At 41.4% G+C, this 20353-nt stretch overlaps 1 protein-coding gene across 3 annotated transcripts in view; it reads right to left on the bottom strand.

The window, feature by feature from the left end:
* The window catches only part of LOC137967169 (endoribonuclease Dicer homolog 1-like), a 38466-nt gene that overhangs the window by 3922 nt on the left and 14191 nt on the right, over positions 1-20353 (bottom strand). Inside the window, exons 1-10 of one of the 3 annotated variants that reach the window (XM_068813640.1) lie at positions 10415-10472; positions 10060-10270; positions 9538-9932; positions 9215-9440; positions 1565-1737; positions 1197-1319; positions 933-1093; positions 618-851; positions 358-508; positions 83-265 (exon numbers count right to left, since the gene is read on the bottom strand). In XM_068813640.1, coding sequence (XP_068669741.1) covers positions 83-265; positions 358-508; positions 618-851; positions 933-1093; positions 1197-1319; positions 1565-1737; positions 9215-9440; positions 9538-9932; positions 10060-10261 — 1848 coding nt within the window. In that variant the 5' untranslated portion in view covers positions 10262-10270; positions 10415-10472. Of the gene's footprint in view, positions 1-82; positions 266-357; positions 509-617; positions 852-932; positions 1094-1196; positions 1320-1564; positions 1738-9214; positions 9441-9537; positions 9933-10059; positions 10271-10414; positions 10473-20353 lie in introns of those variants that run through there. The other 2 variants (XM_068813637.1, XM_068813639.1) reach the window with 2 other exon arrangements.

The raw sequence follows: 20353 nt of genomic DNA, 5'->3' as shown, positions 1-20353 counted from the left end.
TAATGAAATACATGGGCACCAATAGCAGACAAAAGCACATCAGAGGATGCTCTTACATAGACTTGGACATGAATAGACATACCCAAAGTATTTCTGCTACACCTTCTGGATAGAACTCTCTATGCCGTGCTGTTCCAGGGAGTGGATCACCTTGATCATTCTGATCAACCTTTTCTCCTTCTTCCCCGCTGCCTTTGTCGGGCAAAAGCATGTCAGTAAATGCTCCCATCTCATGTAGTTTCTTGCAAGCAGCTAAACAGACAGCCTAGACCATGACAAGCAAAAACACGCCTATTATTTTACTTTCCTAACAAACCAAATGACGTGATAGAGTCTATCACAAGATAATGTTCATGCCTGTTGCGCAAGGCGCATTGAGCTGCAGACAGGACCCTCAAGCTTTTCAAATGGTGCATTACATGGAAGCTGAAGCTTGCATGAATATTCAGTAGAACCCCCAGGTTTTTCATGCCTCTCCATGATGAATTCAGGATGCAGTATAGAATACCTGGATAAAAGAATGTACAATGACATACAAAACACAAAATTATGAACTGCTTGTTTCTTTGTATTTTGACCAGATAAAACCTGGATACAGAAAAATAATTCGTGCACACCTGTCACTAGGTAGTTGAGAGCAGTAGAAATGGACAAGGCCTACAGCCGAATTTAGGCTAACAACAGCACCAGTTGACTCCACCTGATAGACAGAGCCAGGTGTTGAATCCCCTGAGTTTAACTTTAAAGTTCCCTTCAGATGGCTGAGATCAGTTCTTTCAACTGCTTCCTTTCGCAAAGTTTCTTCACTGTTGCGAGCATTTCTCATGAAGGTTTCATGAGATACATTACCCCTGACATTATTAGCAACATTATGACTATTAGATTAAGGCCTTCAATGTCAGGACTTAGCAAAAAAATCATAAAAAGTGTACCTCTCAACCATCAATATGTAATTGGATCCAGGCTTCCTTGCACGCCCTCTGGACTGAATATAAGCCAGAACTGTTTTTGCAAGGTCAAAACGAATTACAACATTACACTGTCTAATATCAAGTCCTTCTTCTGCAACACTGGTGGCTACTAACAGTGTTACCTACGTTGAAAACATGCATTTTCAGACATACAAGCAATTAGACATAACATCTAGGATAAACAGTAAAAGTAAAAGAACAATTAAAAAACTTCATAAGACATACTCGACCATCACGAAATTTTGCAATAGTGTCCTGCATCTGGCCTGTCTGCATTTCCTGATTATTGTTGTGCCCTATCAAGCTAGCACACTTGACAAAATTTAAAGATGGAAGCTCAGAGAAGACCTGCACACTTACAAGTAAGCAGAACAAATGTCAATTTTTTTGCTTTTTATGCATTAAACTCGTAATGTCTATTTAATTAGTTTTTAATTTTTTTAGGACAACCTCATGTTCCTCATTAAATAGATCCCCACCAAGTTCAAGTATGCTTGAACATCTAAGTGCCTTCTCCGCCACTTACAAAAATAGGCATCTAATAGTACACAGTGAGAGAGAGAGAGATTTGCTAGGTACTGGAAACTACTCACCTTTGGTAAGACCAAAGCTGTCACTACACGCTCTACAAAAATGATTGCACGAAAATCTTCAGTGTGTTGGTATTTAAGAAGTATTTTGACCAATGACTGCACCTTAGGGGTCACTTTTCCATCAGCAACAGCTGCACCAATTATCACATCCACATGCTCCCCACCAGAGACAACTGTGCATAACAAAGATCACGAGTAGAAAAAACATATAAGATAATTTCAGCAATTTCAAGAATAATATTTATAAATAGAGAAGTTAAGAAGATGGCAGAATGGAGACTCTCAAGCAGGGTTCCGCTACTAGGTATTGGAACCAGATCAGAACCCTGCAAATCTAATCCACTTTCGTCAATCCAGGGCAGTTCACTCAAAATCAACAGGCCTACCCAAACTCAAAGCAAGTTGGAAAGAACAGAGACAAGACTGATTTAGATTTGTTAGCCTGAAGTGAGGCCGATTTTTGCCCGGTAAAGCCAATTCAGAAAGAGTATGGGCCAAGTCAGGTACCAAACGGCCTCTTTGAAAAACCTAGTCAATGCACCCAATTCATAAATGGACTAAATAAGTTGTAGAACCATGCTTTCAAGGACAAGAATACATTTACAAATATAAATCAAGATCATTATTCATAGCGGCAATTTTAGAAAAAATGATGGATGTCTTTGCTTCAAGAATCACATCGGAGTGTTTCTTTACATAAAGTATTGCCTCCAAGCCTCCCATGTGTTTGTAATATCTTGTAATGTCTAGGTTTTGGAGGAAACAGTATTCAAAATATATGCATATATAAATATGTTGGAAGGTAAAGTGAAGTTTTACTAACTTTACAAGAAAGTGTCTTCCCTTATAAATTAGACTGCCAGGGTTTACGGATTACAAGGACATTAAAGTAATTTTGAATATTGTTTAAATTATTGTGAAGTTGGGTCCAACGTCCATCCCATAATGACTAGCCAACTTAGGGAACCTCTTTCCTAACTAATAAACTCAAGATCTTTGTACTCACTAATCCATGTGGGACTATTCTTTTACACTCCCCCTCACATGTAGGTCATCTTTTGTGGCTCTACAAGTGGATAGTTTAGGTGTAGGCTCTCTTTTGTGACTCTACAAGTGGATAGTTTAGGTGTATGCCCTCTTTTGTGGCTCTACAGGTAGATTATTTACGTATTATTTACGTATAAGCCCACATATGAGTACCCGCTCTGATACCATGTAAAGTAGGGTCCAAGATCCATCCAAAAATGACTAGCCAACTTAGGAGACCTCTTTCTTAACTAATAAACTCAAGATCTTTGTACTCAAGATTATTTTCTTGTATTTGGTTTCACATTCCGAGATCTGCAAATTTGGCAACAGATGTGCTTGCCAAGCAGGGAGCGTCCATTCAATCTCTTGTTGTTAGGGTTCTGCTCCCTCTTCCTTTGTAAATTTTCGCTTGTTAATACAATACATCTTTATAAAAAAAAAAAAGATCTTTGTACTCATCAATCCATGTGGAATTATTCCTTAACAATTATAAATACAGGGAGTGATCTAAAAACCCTAATATTTCTCATCTCTTTTTTCCTTACAAATTTCAACATGGTATCGGAGTAGGTTGTCTAGAGTTTTGTAGGTTATTCATTCAATTCGCAAAGATGATGTCTTCGATCTCTTTTCTTCTTGGTTTTCATATCTATTAGCCTCTATAGAGATTCCTTGTTTTCCATCTTTCGTAGGTTAGCTATATCATTTATGTGCAACATTTGCTATTGTGCATTACACATTTACTAATTTGCAAGAGGGAAAGATGCTAATTATCTTTGCACCACTCGGCTTGCCAATTTTCCATTGTTTGCTGCTTTAATGGTTCAACCAATTCAATATAACTGGATTCCCCATGAGGGTATTGAGACGCTGCAATGACATGGCGCCTGATAGGAGATATTTACTTCTGTCCGTCAAATGCCAAATGAGAGGAGATGTAGAGAGTTGCTAGAGTGTTGGAGGTCGAGGACCGATTGGTGCTTCAAGAATTTTGTGTTGGCAACAGCTGTGAGTGCAGGGCTGCTGTTGAATGTGCCTACAAGCCCTGATCAATAAAGATATTTTTCTTCATCTGTTCAGCCGACACCAAGGAAATGTGTTTTATCTCCCTCTGGCAACAATCTGCTAAGAAGGTGAGTTCTAGCCAACGACTCTGGCTGCGGACGATCAAGGTGAGTTCTACCTCCACAGATGAACAAGTTCAAGTTCAGCCCAACACGAAGCTTTTATATGCAAACAGTTCAAGCTTCGTTCTTCCCGTTTAATTCTTTAGTCAAAGCCCCGAAAATGGGTGGCCATCACTCTGACAAGTGTTTCAGCCAAGACTTACCACAAGTTCAAAGAGATTTTTGGAGAATAAAAAGTCGATATAACAGAGACAATGATCAGCTATTTTTGCTTCTTGCTATCTCCTTCATCATTACTTGCAGAACATTATCCACCCAATCAAGTTTAAAAGGTTCTGAATCAATTTCAGAGAAGGGAAAGCTGAAGGATTTGAATGCCACATGTAATCATAGTTTCTCAAAACAGCTTCTAATCCTGCTATTGAGATCCATTCCTCTGTTAAAGTGAAAGCTGCAAGCCCAACCAATGAAGAGATAGATGAGAAGACCGAAAGTGCAACTTTTGAGGAGGTTGGAAGTACCTGTGATCCTTAGAAGAAGAAAAGATTTCGGTGCAACATGGACATGGTTTGCCTGCAGTGACAATGTTGCAGTAGCTTTCTTCTTGCTTCTACTCTTGCTTCAGCAGAGAATGTGCTGGATATCTCCTCACAGCAGAATCAAGATGCAAATCTGATTCTGCACTGCATCAAGCACAATGAAGCCGAAGACCAATGGCCTACAAGTGTTCCTCTCAATAGAAAACCATGGTCACTAAAACCTTTGAAATGCTTCTTTTCTTTATGGAGGGCCTATCATGATTGCTAGCTTTCCCCGAGAAAAGTAAGAGTTTTGATGATGTAAGCAGTCCCTCCTCATAGTCACTTCAGGTTTGATCTTTTTAGTTTTGATTCTTTGGTCAAATTTTTGCGCTATGGTTCAATCTTTTGGTTAGTTCTTTACTAGTAAATTCTTATGGTCAATTTGATATTCAACTCATGGTTTTATCTGTGTGATTTTTTATTGTTGTGCACTATTGATATCATGTTTCTTGCTCATATTTTAATGTTGATTCTCCCTTTTTTTTCTATTCCTAAGTTTTCTCTACCTATTTACCAAACATCTCATGTTGTGTGGACTCTCTCTAATTTTTTTAAGACTAATTCCTTATAATTTTGTTTTGGTACTCTTCATTTCTAAGACTTTTACTTGAGTGATCCAAATTTTATGCCAAGAAAATCTCTCATGCCTTGGAAATTGCTTGTGTCAATCCTTTGTTTGAATTCCTTGGGTTGGCTTCATATTTTTTTTCCACACGGGTGTTTTATTTCCCTTAACATATTATCTATTGTCGTCATTTCCTAACTGGCATTTGTTGCTTTAAATTATTATTACAAATTTGTGTTTGAAGTTCTTCGGGTCAATTTCGATTTTTCTTATTTGTGTCATCTATATTCCTTTTACCCTTTTCCTGGTTTTATGCCCAAGTTAGGATTGCAAGAGTATGTATCCAATTTATTATTTATTCTTGAAACACCTCAAGATGGTCTGTTATTAAGGTGGACATGGAGGAAGATAAATGTTGAAGTCCCAAGAACTACTAATATGTTCAAGCAGGGATCATTACCATACACTCCCGAACACAAAGGGGGGAAAGATTATAAGTGTATAAAGCTGAAATACACACTCAAGGCGAAAGCCGAAGACACCATAGAAGCCATACAGACTAGAGCTACTTAAAGACCAATGTTTTGTATTTTCATTTTTATGCTTATGGGACCAATGAGACAAATTCTATAAAAAAATGAAGCTATATGCTCCAATTTGAGAGGAATTGTTGGAAGGTATAATTTATTTTTACTAATTCTCCAGGAAAGTATTTTTTTGAGAAATTAGATTCCTAGGGTTCAGGCTGCAGAGACAATAATGTAATTTTGAATATGTGTTTAAATTATAAATAGGGGAGAAGGGTTTGAAAACCCTAATCTCTCCCATCTCTTTTTCTCATACCAATATATATAGAGATATATGTATGTATAGGTATACACACAATTTGTTTTGAAACTGATGTACTTTATTTAGTAAAGGAGAGCAAACAATAAACAATCAGGATTGGGTTCCCTTTTTTTTCTGAAATAGTGCTGAGAAATGTATTAAACAGAGAAAATTACATCAGGAAGGGGGGACCATCCCATACAGTGAGGGATTGGAGAGATGTTCCCGTTTTAGCTAACTTGTCGACAAAAGAATTTTCTGAACGAATTACATGGTTCCATGAAAAAGAAAAACCTTTACAACATCAGAAATTGAGTGCAAAGTGGGCCAATAGTGCCAGGGAGGAGGGGTCGATCCCGATCCCCAACTAATAACAGCAATGGAATCTCCTTCAATGAGGAGATGACCGGATAGTTGCACCTTGAAAATGCTCAGACCATGGAGGAGAGCAAAGACTGCAGTCGTAGTAGAATCCGAAAGACCTAGAGGGCCCGCATAAGAAAGAATGACCATACCCGAAGAGTTGCAAAAAGCGCCGCCAAAACCAGCCGGACCTGGGCATCCCAGAGCACTAACATCAAAGTTCAGTTTGAAACCATACCAGGAGCCTTAGTTGGGTCCGTCATGTGGGTGACAATACACCAATTGTTGTGAAGCGGCATTCCCATGAGGGAAGAAAACTCACGTCGAGAGTGAAGCCAGCTGGAAATGAGACCCACAACCAAATCAATGCAGCGGTCAATGTTGTTGGACTTGCGGTTAAAGCGCCGACTATTTCGCTCAAGCCATATGCACCAGGTAGAGAGTAGGATCTTTCCCAGCTTGGGAAACTGGGTAGCTCTAACCATCTGGATGGTTCCAATGAGGTCATGCGGGAGGGTGAGTTGAAGATTTATCTTCTAAAAGACACCCATCCACACTTTCCAAGAATAATTGTAGTGGAGGAGGACATGCTCGACCGATTCATTGCATGCATCGCATAGGGCTAGACCGCACTTTGGCTTGTGAAGCCTCTCTTGAATAGGTAGTCAATGATATGAATCTTCCCTTTTATGGTTGTCCACATGAAGAATTTTATTTTGCTCGGCGCGGAATGCTTCCAGGCAATTGAGGCATCTTGCTCGAGGGTGTTGGGCAGAAACCCTCTGATGTGAGAATATGTGGTGGCCACTGAGAAGAGGCAGTTCTTGTCAGGCTTCCAAACAATCTTATCTGGAGTGTAATCCTGAATCACAATAGGAGCAAGAGTAGCAAGGAGAGAACGTAGGTTGTTGGTCTCACAATTTCGGAGGCCCCGCCAGAAGTGAAAATCCCAAGATTGGTCATGCCAAACATCTGTAATGAGGGCTTCTTGCCTAGAAGTGACGGCAAAAAGAGAGTTGAAGACCTCCATAAGGGGCCGGTTTCCACACCATGAATCATGCCAGAAAAGGAGTCTCTAACCATTTCCCGCATAGGAGGCGGCACTCTTGAAGAGAGTGAGTAGGGGAAGAAAAGATTTCCATATGGTAGATAGGCTCCTGTGTCTCCCCCCTTCCAACTACCAATGCTAAGGCCATTGTAGCTTTGTAAGCCACCATGGGTTTCCAACAAGAGACTCTCTACGAATTAAAATTCCAGAACGACTTGAGGGGAGCTTGGTTCATTTCTTTTGTGGGGCGAATACCAAGTCCACCAAGAATGTGCTGTAAGCAGACCTTATTCTAATTGACCAGATGATACCAAAAGGAGTCATCGGATCCTCGTCATAGGAAACGCTTCCGAATGGAATCAATTCTTTTGCACACTGATATTGGGCAATGCATGAAGGATAAATAGTAGTTTTGGATGCTCGCCAGACAAGACTTCAAGAGAATGAGTCTTCCCGCAGTGGAGAGTAACTTTCCTCGACATGGCCCAAGTATGAGTGCATGGGAGAGAATTGAAACTCAAGTTGATCAATAAACCAGCTGGCACTAGAGTGGCCATCAACTTGTTTGCAGGTGGTAGTGACGATCAGAAAGGAAGCTGCTCTTGTTCATCGATTAAGGTTTAGGAGGGTAAGGTGATGTTGAAGTGGTTGGCAGGTGTTTCGGTGAGTTTGAGGTCATTGATTTTGAAAGCGGTGGGAGACTATAGAAGGGGTTGGGTTTCAAAGCCAGGAAGGCTGGTGCGATGTCATTAGTATGGTCTGTTTTAGAGGTGTCAAGAGGAGAAAGGCTTGGAAGGCAATCCATGAAAGTGTTCCAACTAAGCCCAGAGGATGTTGATTTAGGGATGTAGACCCTTGCAATTATGGCATAATGTCGGCATTGGTTGATCTTGCACTCCTAGGTTTGTCTTTATTTAAAGATTGAGAAGTAGAAGACAAGTTGTCCACTCCATAGCTTCCTAGTTCGGTCCTTTGTGGCCTGATCAAATTACTTGAGAAAGGAAGCAAGCAACATTAGGGATTGTAACGAAAGTTCACTTATCACCATTGGTGATAGAGATCCTAGTCACCAACCCAAAGCAATCACGAAGCTTTCTGATAGAGATGCTAGTGTTACCAGGGCTGAAGGAGTGACGTTGGTGTTGGCACTCCTTTAGATCATTGTGCTGGCGTTTCTTCTCCATTTTGCTCGAAACAAGTTGCCAATCTCTGTCTTCCACTATAGTTGTGGTGGCATTGAGGTAGCTAGTTCGAGGTCCCCTGTGCCTAGTGAGGTTGGACAATCAATAGAGTGAGGTCATTGTGACTCACATTCATTCACGACACGCTTGCGGTGAAGATCAGAAGAGAAGATCAAACTCCTTCGATTAAGCTCCCGGTCTGTTTAGCAATGCTCGCCAGCACTCCTCTCTACACTTCTAGTTTCCCTCTCACTCTCGTTCAGTTTATCTCTTGGAGTCCCACAATCGCCATTGCGATCGCCATCTCCCTCTTCTCAGTCACACTCTCATCAGGAAGTCCATATACATACACACAATCAACAACAAGAATAGCATCTCATTATATTATTTCTGCTGTAAAATTCTCATTATTCTAAAAAAGTAACAATAACGCGATAAAGATTTTACAGTATTATCTAAGAAATGTAAAAATGATATAGCCAAAAGGTTGAAATTTTAAACCTAAGTTAATAAATGAGCTCCAAATGTTGAGACATGCATTGTTCAAGAAATTTTGGCCATCAAAACAGCAATTTTAAGATAAAACTGCTTTTCCAAAAATTATGTAAAAAACTTAAGATAGATATTTATATTAGCATGTCCACACTAGAGAAGGCTTCTAACTGAAACTATAATCACAAGATGAGTTCAAAAAACAAAATTTATTTATTTTGAATTTCAGATTTAATAGGCAAATTTTTTCCTCTTTGTATTAACAAGCAAATAGATCAAAATACATCGGATAAGAACCATAAAAAAAAACAGCAGTCTACTAAAGATATTACAGTATGAAGACTAGCACGAATAGTTTTACTGAGATCCAGTCAATCATTGAACTCATGATATCCCAACCAATTCTCTAAGTACTTGAAAGCAAAAGAACACTCACCATGACTGTCAAGTAACTCTCCCTCTTCAATTTCATCATCTCCCTCTTGAGCATCATAACATATTTTACCATTTCCATTTACATCTTTATCTGAGACTGCCCCTTCTGATAACTGGCACTGCAAAAGAGCTACGACCTTTTCCAAGTATGATTCTTGAAACTTGACATCGAGTTGGTAATTTGCCCTCTCATCATTCTGTAAAGCTGTTAAAAATGACTGTGCAACCTGAACAAAGCACAAGGTAAACCAACCACAAAACAACGACTAATTAAAGATACACAAGCCAATCTAATAGATCGAGAAAAGGATTGCATATCTGTACCATGAAGGCACACCACTGCCCCAGTTCACTCAAAGCATAGTTGATGGCCCTCAACTTCTGAATAAGGTTGACAGCTCCATCACTTTCTGTTCTTTCAGAGACTCCATAGACAAGTCGCAGTTCCTCTTTGCACCCAGCATCTCTGGCTCCCATAAACTGCCATTTGCTTCTCCTGGAACTTGTAACTGCAGCTTCCCCCACAGCAACCTCTATTTGTTTTATTTGTTCATGCAGAGACCAAAGGCTGGCGGCTTTGTCATATTTAACCACTACTTCTGAAGGCATTGGGACATGTTTTTCAAGTTCTTTGCGATCTTTTATTGTGCACACAATTGAATCAAGTTTGGTCTCAAGATTCCTAATTTTTATTGCACAATCCTCTTGGCTAGAAACCCCTGCATAAGTCATATAACAAGAGATTGAAAAACCAAGAAAAAAACAATAATAAATAAATTCACCAGGAAGATGAATCATGAAGAAAAAAATCATCAGAAAGTAAAAAGTTCAAAGAAAAAAAAATACCTTTCAAGTTGACTGGAGAAGCAGTCATGCCAAAAACAGCTGGTCTTTTGTCCTTGGCAGTTGTATGATAGAACTCAGACATCACCAATGAATAAGGATGTTTCTTCACAGCATGATGACACTCATCCAATATAAGGAGGTGTATGGCCTCCATCTTTATTATGCTGTGTCTAAGAATATTCAGCAAAATTTGAGCAGTCATCACAAGCACCTACATTTGATAACTACAAGATATTAGCATCTCTTTTGATCTAAAGCAAAGTTCTTGTGGAATTAATAAATGATATGTCAAAAAATGTTATTTTTAGGAAAGTGTGTGCATATTTAATAAATCAGAGAGAGAGAAACATACAACCTATTGGGGTGGGCTGACCTCCACAACAAGGTGTTGGAGGGAAGATCCCCGTTTAGTGTGTAAGCCTGCCAAATGATTGGCAGATCTAGGGGTGCGAGTCCATGTACAATTTAGACAAGAAATTATGTTACAAATTTCGAAATAAATATCCCAATGTGTCCAAGGAGGGTGAATTCCTTTTGCACACAAATCGATGACAACCTTAGAGTCCTCTTCAATGATGAGGGGCCCAACGAGATGGTCTAGGAAATCAAAAGAAATGAACAAAGCCTTACTGCTTAAATGGATTTGGAAGTACAACACAAATTCCTCCAATCTTTGGAAGGATATGGTTCTAGTCAAGTTGGGCTGGAATATGCCATGGTGGATGGCTGGAGGAAATCGGAGAGGACTATCCTCAATATGGAGATCTATTTTTTTGCTACTTCAGAATTTCTCATCAGCCTGTAGATTTTTTGTGGGTAATGGCAGATCTCTTAAATTCTGGGATGACTGGTGGACAGGAAAGGCACCTTTACGAAACTTTTTCAGCACTTTTTTCCTTCTCTCCACTCACAAGGAAATTACAGTTGCAGATGCTTTTGAGGGAGGGAATGTGAACCTACACCCCCGAAGGGGTTTATCAGACATGGAGGCCATGGAAGCCAGCAACCTTTTAGATGCTTTAAATCATGTCAGAATTTGGCCTTCCAATGAAGACAAGCTCATTTGGTGGCCTGACTAAAGTGGGAAATTCTCAGTTGCTTCGACATATGGATACATCAATGGTTGGGATCCGACGCAAAGGGAGCAGGACATCAACTTTGTCTGGAAACTATGTGTCCCCCTAAGGTAAAAATTTTCATGTGGAGTGCTTGTTAAAGTAAAATTCTCATGGCTGATGTGCTCAGAAGAAGAGGTCACCCATCTATAGATCCACTATACCCTTTCTGCCACAATGAAGATGAATCCACCAGTGATACTTTTCTTCAGTGCCGGTTCTCATGGATTGTGTGGACCTCTGTTTTAAGCAAATTGAAGTTTTAATTTTGTATTGTTGTCGACCTGATAAGCTTTTGCAAGTCGATCTTGGGATATCCCCTTCCTGGCCTCGGCAAATTGCTGCTCTCATCTTGTGCTAGTTTCGTTCCATGGGGGCTTTGGAATGAACGGAATAAAGGCGGTTTGATGCTAAAAGTGAATCTGAGGCTAGAGTTGTTGACAGAGTGACATGGCAAATATCAACCTGGCTATTGACAAAAAACCCTCTCCTCTTTCAAAGGCATCGGCATTCGAGACAACTGGAGCAATTTGATGGATCTTCTCTTGGCAATCCCAGGATCGCGTCATTTCAGATTCATCTAGGAATCAATGTTTTTCTTATGCTAGTCCTTTAGGCATATCCGACTCAACGTCGGCTAAGTTACACGGCCTTCTTAATGGACTACGGGTGTTCAAAGACAAATGTAGTGGGCCTATTCACATTGAAGGGGATTCCAAGGTGGTGATTGGTTGGTGCCAGCGCAATACTTCTCCCCCATTGAGGCATTGGGACGTATTCCAGGTGATTTTGGATATTGTATCTTCTTTTTCTTGTATTTGGTCTCACATTCCGAGATCTGCAAATTCGGCAGCAGATGTGCTTGCCAAGGAGGGAGCTTTCCTGCAATCTCTCGTTGTAAGAGATTTGCTCCCTCTGCCTTTTGTAATTTTTCTTTTTCTTTTTCTTTTAATAAAATTACATCTTCAAAAAAAAAAAAAAAACGTAATCTGTTGAGTTCGGCAGTAGTAGAATCAGAGATCTCCAATGGCCCCGCAAAAGTGTAGAGAAGATAGTTTTTATCATCATGAATAACTCCTTTGAATCCAACTGGACCTGCCAATGGCACTACCATTAATGTTCAGCTTGCAGTGGCCCAGTGGTGGGGGGACCAAATCTTCATTGTTGGGGGGCGGGGGGAATCAGTCATTTTGGTGATCAGCCTCCAATTACCTCTAATTACTGAGATGGGTAAATTCCTTCCAAGTCGATAGCCATGCAGAGACCTGACCAACAATATTACCTCAAAGGGGGAGAATTTGAATTGAAAATTCCAATTATTTCTTTCTTTCCAGAGGGCCCAAGGGATGTGGCCCACACAACCGGAGATTAATAATTTTCCAAGTTTTGGGATACGAGTGTTTGTGATGGAGAGGATCATTGAAGGTAAATTTTGGGGCACACAGTAATTAATTCCGATTTTGTTTAGAAGGTTGGACCAAATTGTTTGTGCAATGTAGCAATGGAGGAGGACATGGGTGGCAATTTCTGGATTAGTTTGAAAAAACGGGCAAAAAGGGTCTTGTACGGGGGGTGCCCTATCTAATGAGGGAATCGGATGTGAGTATCTTACCTCTACAAGCACACCAGATAAAGAATTTCACATGGGACGGGGCAAGCAAGGACCAAGCAATCGTTGCGGGGTGATGCAGTTGGTAGGGGTCGGAGCTGTGAAGGAGGTTGTAGGCAGAAACCGTAGAAAATATTCCTTTTGGGCACAGGGTCCAGATGAGGATATCCGACATGTGCTCACGAATTTTGACTTTGGATAGGCAAGAGAGAAGATTTGAGGCGAAAAGAGCTTCTGAGTTTGTGAGGGCTCTCCAAAGGTTAAGATTCCAACTGCAATGTTCAGACCATAAGTTCGAGATAGAAGCGATTTTTATCTCTAGCCAATAAGGAGATAGGACCAAAACTAAGGTCAAGGATTTTGACCCCTAGCCATAATCCGTTCAGAATTTTGTGGTACGGCCATTGCCCAGATAGCATTTGACTGCCTTGTTGAAAACAAGGAGCAATAACGAGACTTTCCTCCAAATAGGTGACATGCGGTACCGACGGCCCTCTTCAGTCCACCAACCGTTCGATTTGTTTGCTTTGGCAGCAACAAATGCCCTCCAAATCAAATCTGGAGAGGAGTTGAATCTCCAAATCCATTTCAGGAGGTAAACTAAGTTGGTAGTTGCGATATCATGAATTCTAAGACCACCAAGATGTAAGGGCTGACATACATCATCCCATTTAACTAAGTGATATTTTCTTTCTCCATTATGACCACACCACAAAAAAAAATTTTTATGGCTTTCTAGGTGATTTTTAATTACAAGAAGGCAGTGGAATAGAGAAATAAGTAACTCGGTATTCCATGAAGGCATGATTTGATGAGAGTGAGTTTACCCACCTTTGAGAGAAATTTTCCCCTCTAAATGGCCAAGCGCCCTACCATACGCTCAATAACTGGATGCCAGTTGTTTCTGGACGACAAGTTAGGAGTCAACGGGAGACCCAAATAAGTGCTTGGAATATTTGTAGTTTCACAGCCCAAATAGTTCGCCATGTAGGATATGATTAGAAGGGGTAGTTTAGAAAAATTACTATTGGGTTATGCTTTTCATTTTGTAGAAGGAGTATATTTATAAACTTCAGAATGCTTTATTGCAAAATTTTGGTCTCCAGTTGTGCTTCACTTATCCTTCCTAGTTCAATTGATCAGTTGGCATCTATACCATTGGAGGCTATCTCCTGATGCACAATGGATGAGCCTAATTCGAACAGATTTGAAGGAAAGAACCATTTAGTGAGGATATTAAACACCCTCATTTCAGCCATGTGTCTAGCTCTATAATCAGGGAGAAGTGGCTTCAATTGTGGAAACTAGAATGTAGAATGGTCCTCCTGGTTGGATGCTCCAGCTCAACTTTGATGACAATTCTAAAGGTAACTCAAAGCTTGTTGGAGGAGGTAGTTTAATGCCGAATTGTGAAAAAGACATGTAGATAGCAGAATTTCCACAGGGTTTAGGTCCATGGTATATATATAAGAGTGCAGATGTTATACACAACGCACCATTGGCCACATCTTCAACAAAAGCAAGAAAAGGAAATAAGGATAAAGAAGAGTAATAGGAAGAGCATTAAAACCTTGTCAAAAATTAGGATATGTTATGAAAGAATGTGAAATCAATAGTAACAAATGCTTTCACTATAAGCACTTCTAGTCCTCTATACAAGAGTACCCTAAAAATATGTACTTTTTTTTTATAGAAAGTGGGAATTTATTCAAGAAAAAGAACAAAAAGATACAACCAAGAAGGTGGGGCCTCCCAGCACATCAAGGGTTTGGAGGGATGAGCCCCATTTAGCTTGAGAGTCCGCAAAGTGATTGGCAGATCTGGGTACATGTACCCAAGTACAATCAAGAGAGGAAGAGATACTACAGATATATAAAAAGATGTTCCAGTGTCACCAAGGTGGAGTCTTGAATTTGGTGCACCAATCAATAGACTTTGAAGTCACCCTCAATGATAAGGGGACCTGAGAACCGGTCCCATAGATCGTAAGACTGTGAAGCAGTCCAGCAAGTTCAGCCGAGGTGGAATAAGATATTGTCCAAGCAGCCAACGAATGAGAGTAGGAGGATGCTGCTGTCATCATGCTCCGCCAAACCCCGCCAGTCCAAGACAGCTAAAGTTGTTGTCATCAAAGTTCAACTTGAGGTGGCCGGGAGGAGGAGGTGACCATAATATTTGGAGGATGATAGGGCCCCACCATTGCAGCAACAATGCGCCAATTCCCCCAGAAATGAGAGTTGCTGAGATGGAGGAAATCTTTCTTCATAAGGAGCCACGTGGACACCTATCCAACAATGTGCTCGGCAAGCTCAGAAACAATGAAGGACTTGAGCTGGAATTTTCTTTTGTTTCTCTCATTCCAAAGAGAAACAATGATAGCACTATTAGTGGCCAAATTTCAAGAGTAAAAGAAGGCAACAGTGTACTGCCAGATAATTTCCACTTCTGAACTATTTTGTCTTTCACATTTTCTCTAACGTAGTAATCAGAACAATAGAAAGGATGTTGGAGGCCTCTTACATTCAATATCTAAAATGTTTCTTCCCAGATTAATGTTCCACGCAGCCCGTTTTCATCATCCTTCCCAAATCCTGAATTGAGGTTTGCAGTATACTAAACAATCACTCTCAAAAAGAAAAACACCATGCAATATTAAAAAGTTAGAAATGACGCTAGCAAGAGGATTTCCTCCAACCCACTACCCTACCACAATTTAACTCTATTCCCCAATCTGACCCCAAAGTGGATCCCTTGGCTGAAATCCTCCTTCAAACTACCAACAGCATCCAGATAGGAGAACATTAATTTGGAAGTGTTGAAAGGAGGAGCAGTTTCAGTACCACGAAAGGCATTTGCCTATGAGTGGCTAATTCATTAAATGAATGTTTTTCACTCCATGACCACCAAGATTCTTTGGGAGGCAGATATCTCGCATTAACAATCTTGGAGGTTCTTTAGCCATACATCATTTGTCTGTCTATTACCACAATATTGCCCTCCCCAAATCCACTTAACAAAAGCAATAGATTGAAACTTCTACTTCCAGGTGGCAAGCTGGCAATAAAACTCACTTTTTTCAATCGTTTCCTATGCTATATTGAAAGGCCAAAAAAGTGTTAAAAATCCCTACCTTTCCTTCTTTTCCCTTTTGCATCATACATTTTCACATGGATTCCTCTGCCAAAGTTATCCTTTGTCATATAATAGACAAAGAATATGTCAGCTTCCAACTTTGATCCTCAGACTATCCAATCACCAGTTTTGGCAAGCTTCTTCTAGCAATTTGTTAAAGTAAAGGCAAAGTTTTGGCCGGCTTTTGTGCAGCCATCTGAGCCTTATGAGATGAAAGGAATGCTAGAATTTTGAAAACAAGTCCCCACTATGTGGTCGGTGTGGTGGAATGTATAATCCACCATGTGCGATGCTTATGATACCATAACTGCTTCTTGATGCAAGCAGCAATAGAAAAGACTAACAATCATTAAAAAGAATTACCAAAGTATAAACCTGGGCCAACTGAGACATTTTCCAGGAATTTAGATTGGAGGGAAGAGAAATGAAGCCATTTTGCCATAGAGGAAGTATTGTTTGGCTTTCTCTGTCAAAACTAAAATGTTAGGATGCAACGCTATGGACACTCCTGTAGAAGCTGGATTGAATTTTCATGTTGTGGACTCAATAGCACACCGAGTCACACAACGAAGAAGACAACAACAACTCACTCAATAGGATTTAATTCTTATATTTCTTTGAGTAGGATTTATTTCTAATATTGTTTTAAGTAGGATTTATTTCTTATATTGTTTTAAGTAGGAGTTATTTCTAATTACTTTTTATGTAAGGGCATTATGGGGAATTATTGTAACCCTAACCCTAAAACTCCCTATTTAAGGGATAGGTATGAATGAAATAGGTAAGCTTTGAGATTTTAGAATAACCTAGTCTAAATAGGTTGGGATCACCTCTTGATCCCGAGTTTAGGGTTTACTCCAAAAATCCAACCTATCATTCACCCTCCATTGCCATCCATCTTCACCCAAATTCATCCACCATCATCCCTATTAAGAAAAGGAGCTTCCTGCCCCTTTTCCGAGCCCAAAGAGGAGGTCTATCCTCCTTCTTGGCAGCAGCAACAAGAGAGGCCCAATTCCTCCCTTACCAAGCAGCAAAGTGAGGATTTTTATCCTCAAATCTTGAGCAATTCCTGGTGCAACGTGGGAGCTGATCATAGCATCAAAGAAGAGGTATTAATCTATCCCAAACTCTTGTTTCAAGTTATTTAAGAAAGAAGGATTACATTCTTAGCTAGAGCAGCAACAAAGAGGGCCAAACCCTCTTTGCCGTGACCAAGAAAGAGAGCACCTTGCTCTAGCAAGGTCAGCATTGTTGTGGGGTCTTCTACCTAGCACAACAACTCGGTAGGACCCTCAAAAGAGGATCTTTCCTCCTGGCCAAGCATTGGTTAAGGAGAAATACTCATACACAGACCCTTGACGTGAAGTGAGTAAATTCTGAGTGCTGGATTCACAAATCCCACGCCGTGTTACTCGATCCATGACTCGGGACCGTAACAACTTGGTATCAGAGCAGGGTAACATGGGGGATAATATCAGCAATGAAGAAATCCAAATCAGGATACAAAAGATAGAAGATAGCCTTGAAACAGCACAACCAGTGTTGGGAAAGGTTTGTGGTTTGGAAGAAGAGATGAGCCGAATCATTAGCATGCTACAGGAGTTGAGGGCAGAGAGACATCAAAGTCCAGAGGTGAGAGAGGTTACTCAACCATATCACAGAAGAGGGGAGCAGTGGCCTGGGCGCACTGCTGTCCAAGCACCTCAGCATGGAGGCACAATCCCAAGGTACACCAAGTTAGAGTTTCCCTCTTTCAATGGTTCTGTGGATCCCGTAATTTGGTTGCATAGATGTGAAAAAAAAATTTTGAACCAAGGGACTACTGAATGGGATAAGGTGCAACTAGCCTCTTTCCATATGACAGATGAAGCCATGTTATGGGTGACTCAAGTAGAGAAAGAGAGACCGAGAATGACTTGGGGAGAATTTAAAAATCTATGCACAGTTAGATTTGGGCCTCCCGCCAACAGCAACCCCTTGGGAGAGTTAGTCCTATTGAGACAAACGGGTTCGGTGGAACACTATCAAAAACTCTTCCAGGAAAAGTTGGCTCGTGCTGGAGAGAGGGTATTGGTTGACCAGCAGGTCTCCTTATTCACAGCAGGTCTCAATGAGTATTTACGGCTAGAGGTAGAACTCCTTATGCCCACGGATCTAGCTCATGCCATGAATATGGCCCGAGCAATGGAACAACGACAACAGTTGCAGCAACGTAAGTCGGGTTGGTCGAGTGAGAGGAACACTTCCTCCACGTGGCAAGGGCGCCGCTATAATTCATCTCAGGGAACATCTACAGCAGCACCATCCAGACACACTTCGACTACGACTCGGGTAGCCGATCCCCGCCCTGGTAATTCCCTACCGAGCTTTATAAAAAAATTGACGAGTGCGGAGATGGCAGAAAGGCGGTCCAAAAATCTCTGTTATAACTGCGATGAGCAGTATCGGGTCGGACACCAATGTAAACGATTATTTTGGCTCGAGATGGAGGATTCAGAGGATCCAGAGGAACCAGAGGATATTATCGAGGAGGAACCACCAGAGATATCCTTGCATGCTATTACTGGGCAGAAACCGCCTACTACAATGCAAGTCCGAGCTCATGTCATTGACCGAGAACTGGTGGGACTAGTCGACTCGGGGAGTACACACAATTTTCTGAGTTTGACAGCCGCACAGCATCTCCAGCTCCAGATACACACTCATCTGACAGCCACCGTCTCAGTGGCCAATGGCGAGAAGGTCCCTAGCTATGGGATTAGTAAGGCGGTAACTTTTTCCATTGGATTTACTTCATTTAATGCGGAATTTTTTGTTATTCCCCTAGCGGGATTTGATATGGTTTTAGGCATTAAATGGTTACAAACATTGGGGCCCATTCTGTGGGACTTTTCGGCTTTAACCATGAGCTTTGATTTGGCCGGAAGTCGGATGCTCTTACAGGGCTGTCAGGTGGACAGGGCCCACCGCATACACACTTTGCAGACACAGGATCAGCCTGACAGTACTAGTGATGGTCTGGTTGAGGAGTTCTATGACCTCTTCCAGGAGCCTTCGGGGTTGCCTCCCATGAGGCACTGTGACCACAGGATCTGTCTGAAACCAGGTTCTGAGGTAGTGGTCGTGCGACCATACCGTTACCCACACCTTCAGAAGGATGAGATAGAGCGTCAGTGCCATGAGATGTTGAAACAAGGTCTTATTCGTCCCAGCCGCTCCCCGTCTTACTTGTGAAGAAACATGATGGGACATGGAGGTTCTGCGTGGATTATCGGGAGTTGAACGTGCAGACAGTAAAAGACAAGTTCCCGATTCCGGTAGTGGATGAGCTTCTGGATGAGTTACATGGGTCGTGGTTATTCACTAAACTCGACCTCCGTTCGGGATACCATCAGGTCCGGATGCACCCCTCTGATATCGAGAAGACGGCGTTCCGCACGCACCATGGCCACTTTGAGTTCGTCGTCATGACGTTCGGGTTATCCAATGCACCCTCCACTTTTCAAGCTTTAATGAACGAGGTATTTAGCCCCTATCTTCGAAAATTTGTTCTTGTATTTTTCGATGATATTTTGATATATAGCAAGTCGGTTGAGGAGCACTTGGCACACTTGAGGATTGTTTTCGACTTGTTAAGAGCACATCAGCTCTATTTGAAACACTCCAAGTGTTCTTTTGCGGCTTCACACGTGGGATATCTGGGACACATTATCTCACATGAGGGGGTTACGGTGGATCCCGAGAAGATCCGAGCTATTCACGAGTGGCCGCAACCACAGTCGTGTTCTGCATTACGGGGTTTTCTGGGTCTTGCGGGCTACTACCGTAAATTTATTCAGAACTATGGGCCAGTGGCAGCACCATTGACGAGTTTACTCAAGAAAAATTCCTTTATTTGGAATGAAGGGGCCACCACGTCATTTGTGGCACTCAAAGCTGCCCTAGCATCCGCGCCAGTATTACAACTTCCCAACTTCGACGAATTATTCGTGGTAGAGTGCGACGCTTCGGGCGTGGGCATGGGGGCCGTTTTACAGCAGTTGGGCCATCCTATTGCTTATTTTAGCAGACAGTTGGCAGTCCGCCATCACAAACTGGCAGCCTATGAGCGCGAATTGATTGGGTTGGCCAAAGCGGTCCAACATTGGAGGCCTTATCTCTGGGGCCGGGCTTTTCTCATACGCACGGATCACTATAACCTTAAATTCTTACTAGAACAGCGTTTGACGACGTCGCCACAACAACACTGGATCAGTAAGTTGTTGGGCTTTGACTTCTCAGTGGAGTATCGTGCGGGGAGATTAAATAAGGCGGCAGATGCCTTGTCACGATGTTTTGAAGATCAGCAGTCGGTCTATTCTATCAGCCAGCCGAGATTTCTCATTATGGACTTGGTGCGAGAAGCACATGCTACTAACCCTGCACTGCAGGAACT

The sequence above is a fragment of the Aristolochia californica genome, unplaced genomic scaffold (assembly GCF_029961685.1).
Source record: "Aristolochia californica isolate CCGP_79_NKW_82.1479 unplaced genomic scaffold, dmAriCali1.0.hap1 SCAF_6, whole genome shotgun sequence".
NCBI classification, from domain to species: Eukaryota; Viridiplantae; Streptophyta; class Magnoliopsida; order Piperales; family Aristolochiaceae; genus Aristolochia; species Aristolochia californica.
Note: the sequence above shows the minus strand (reverse complement) of the source record. Positions and strands in the feature narration are given on the sequence as shown.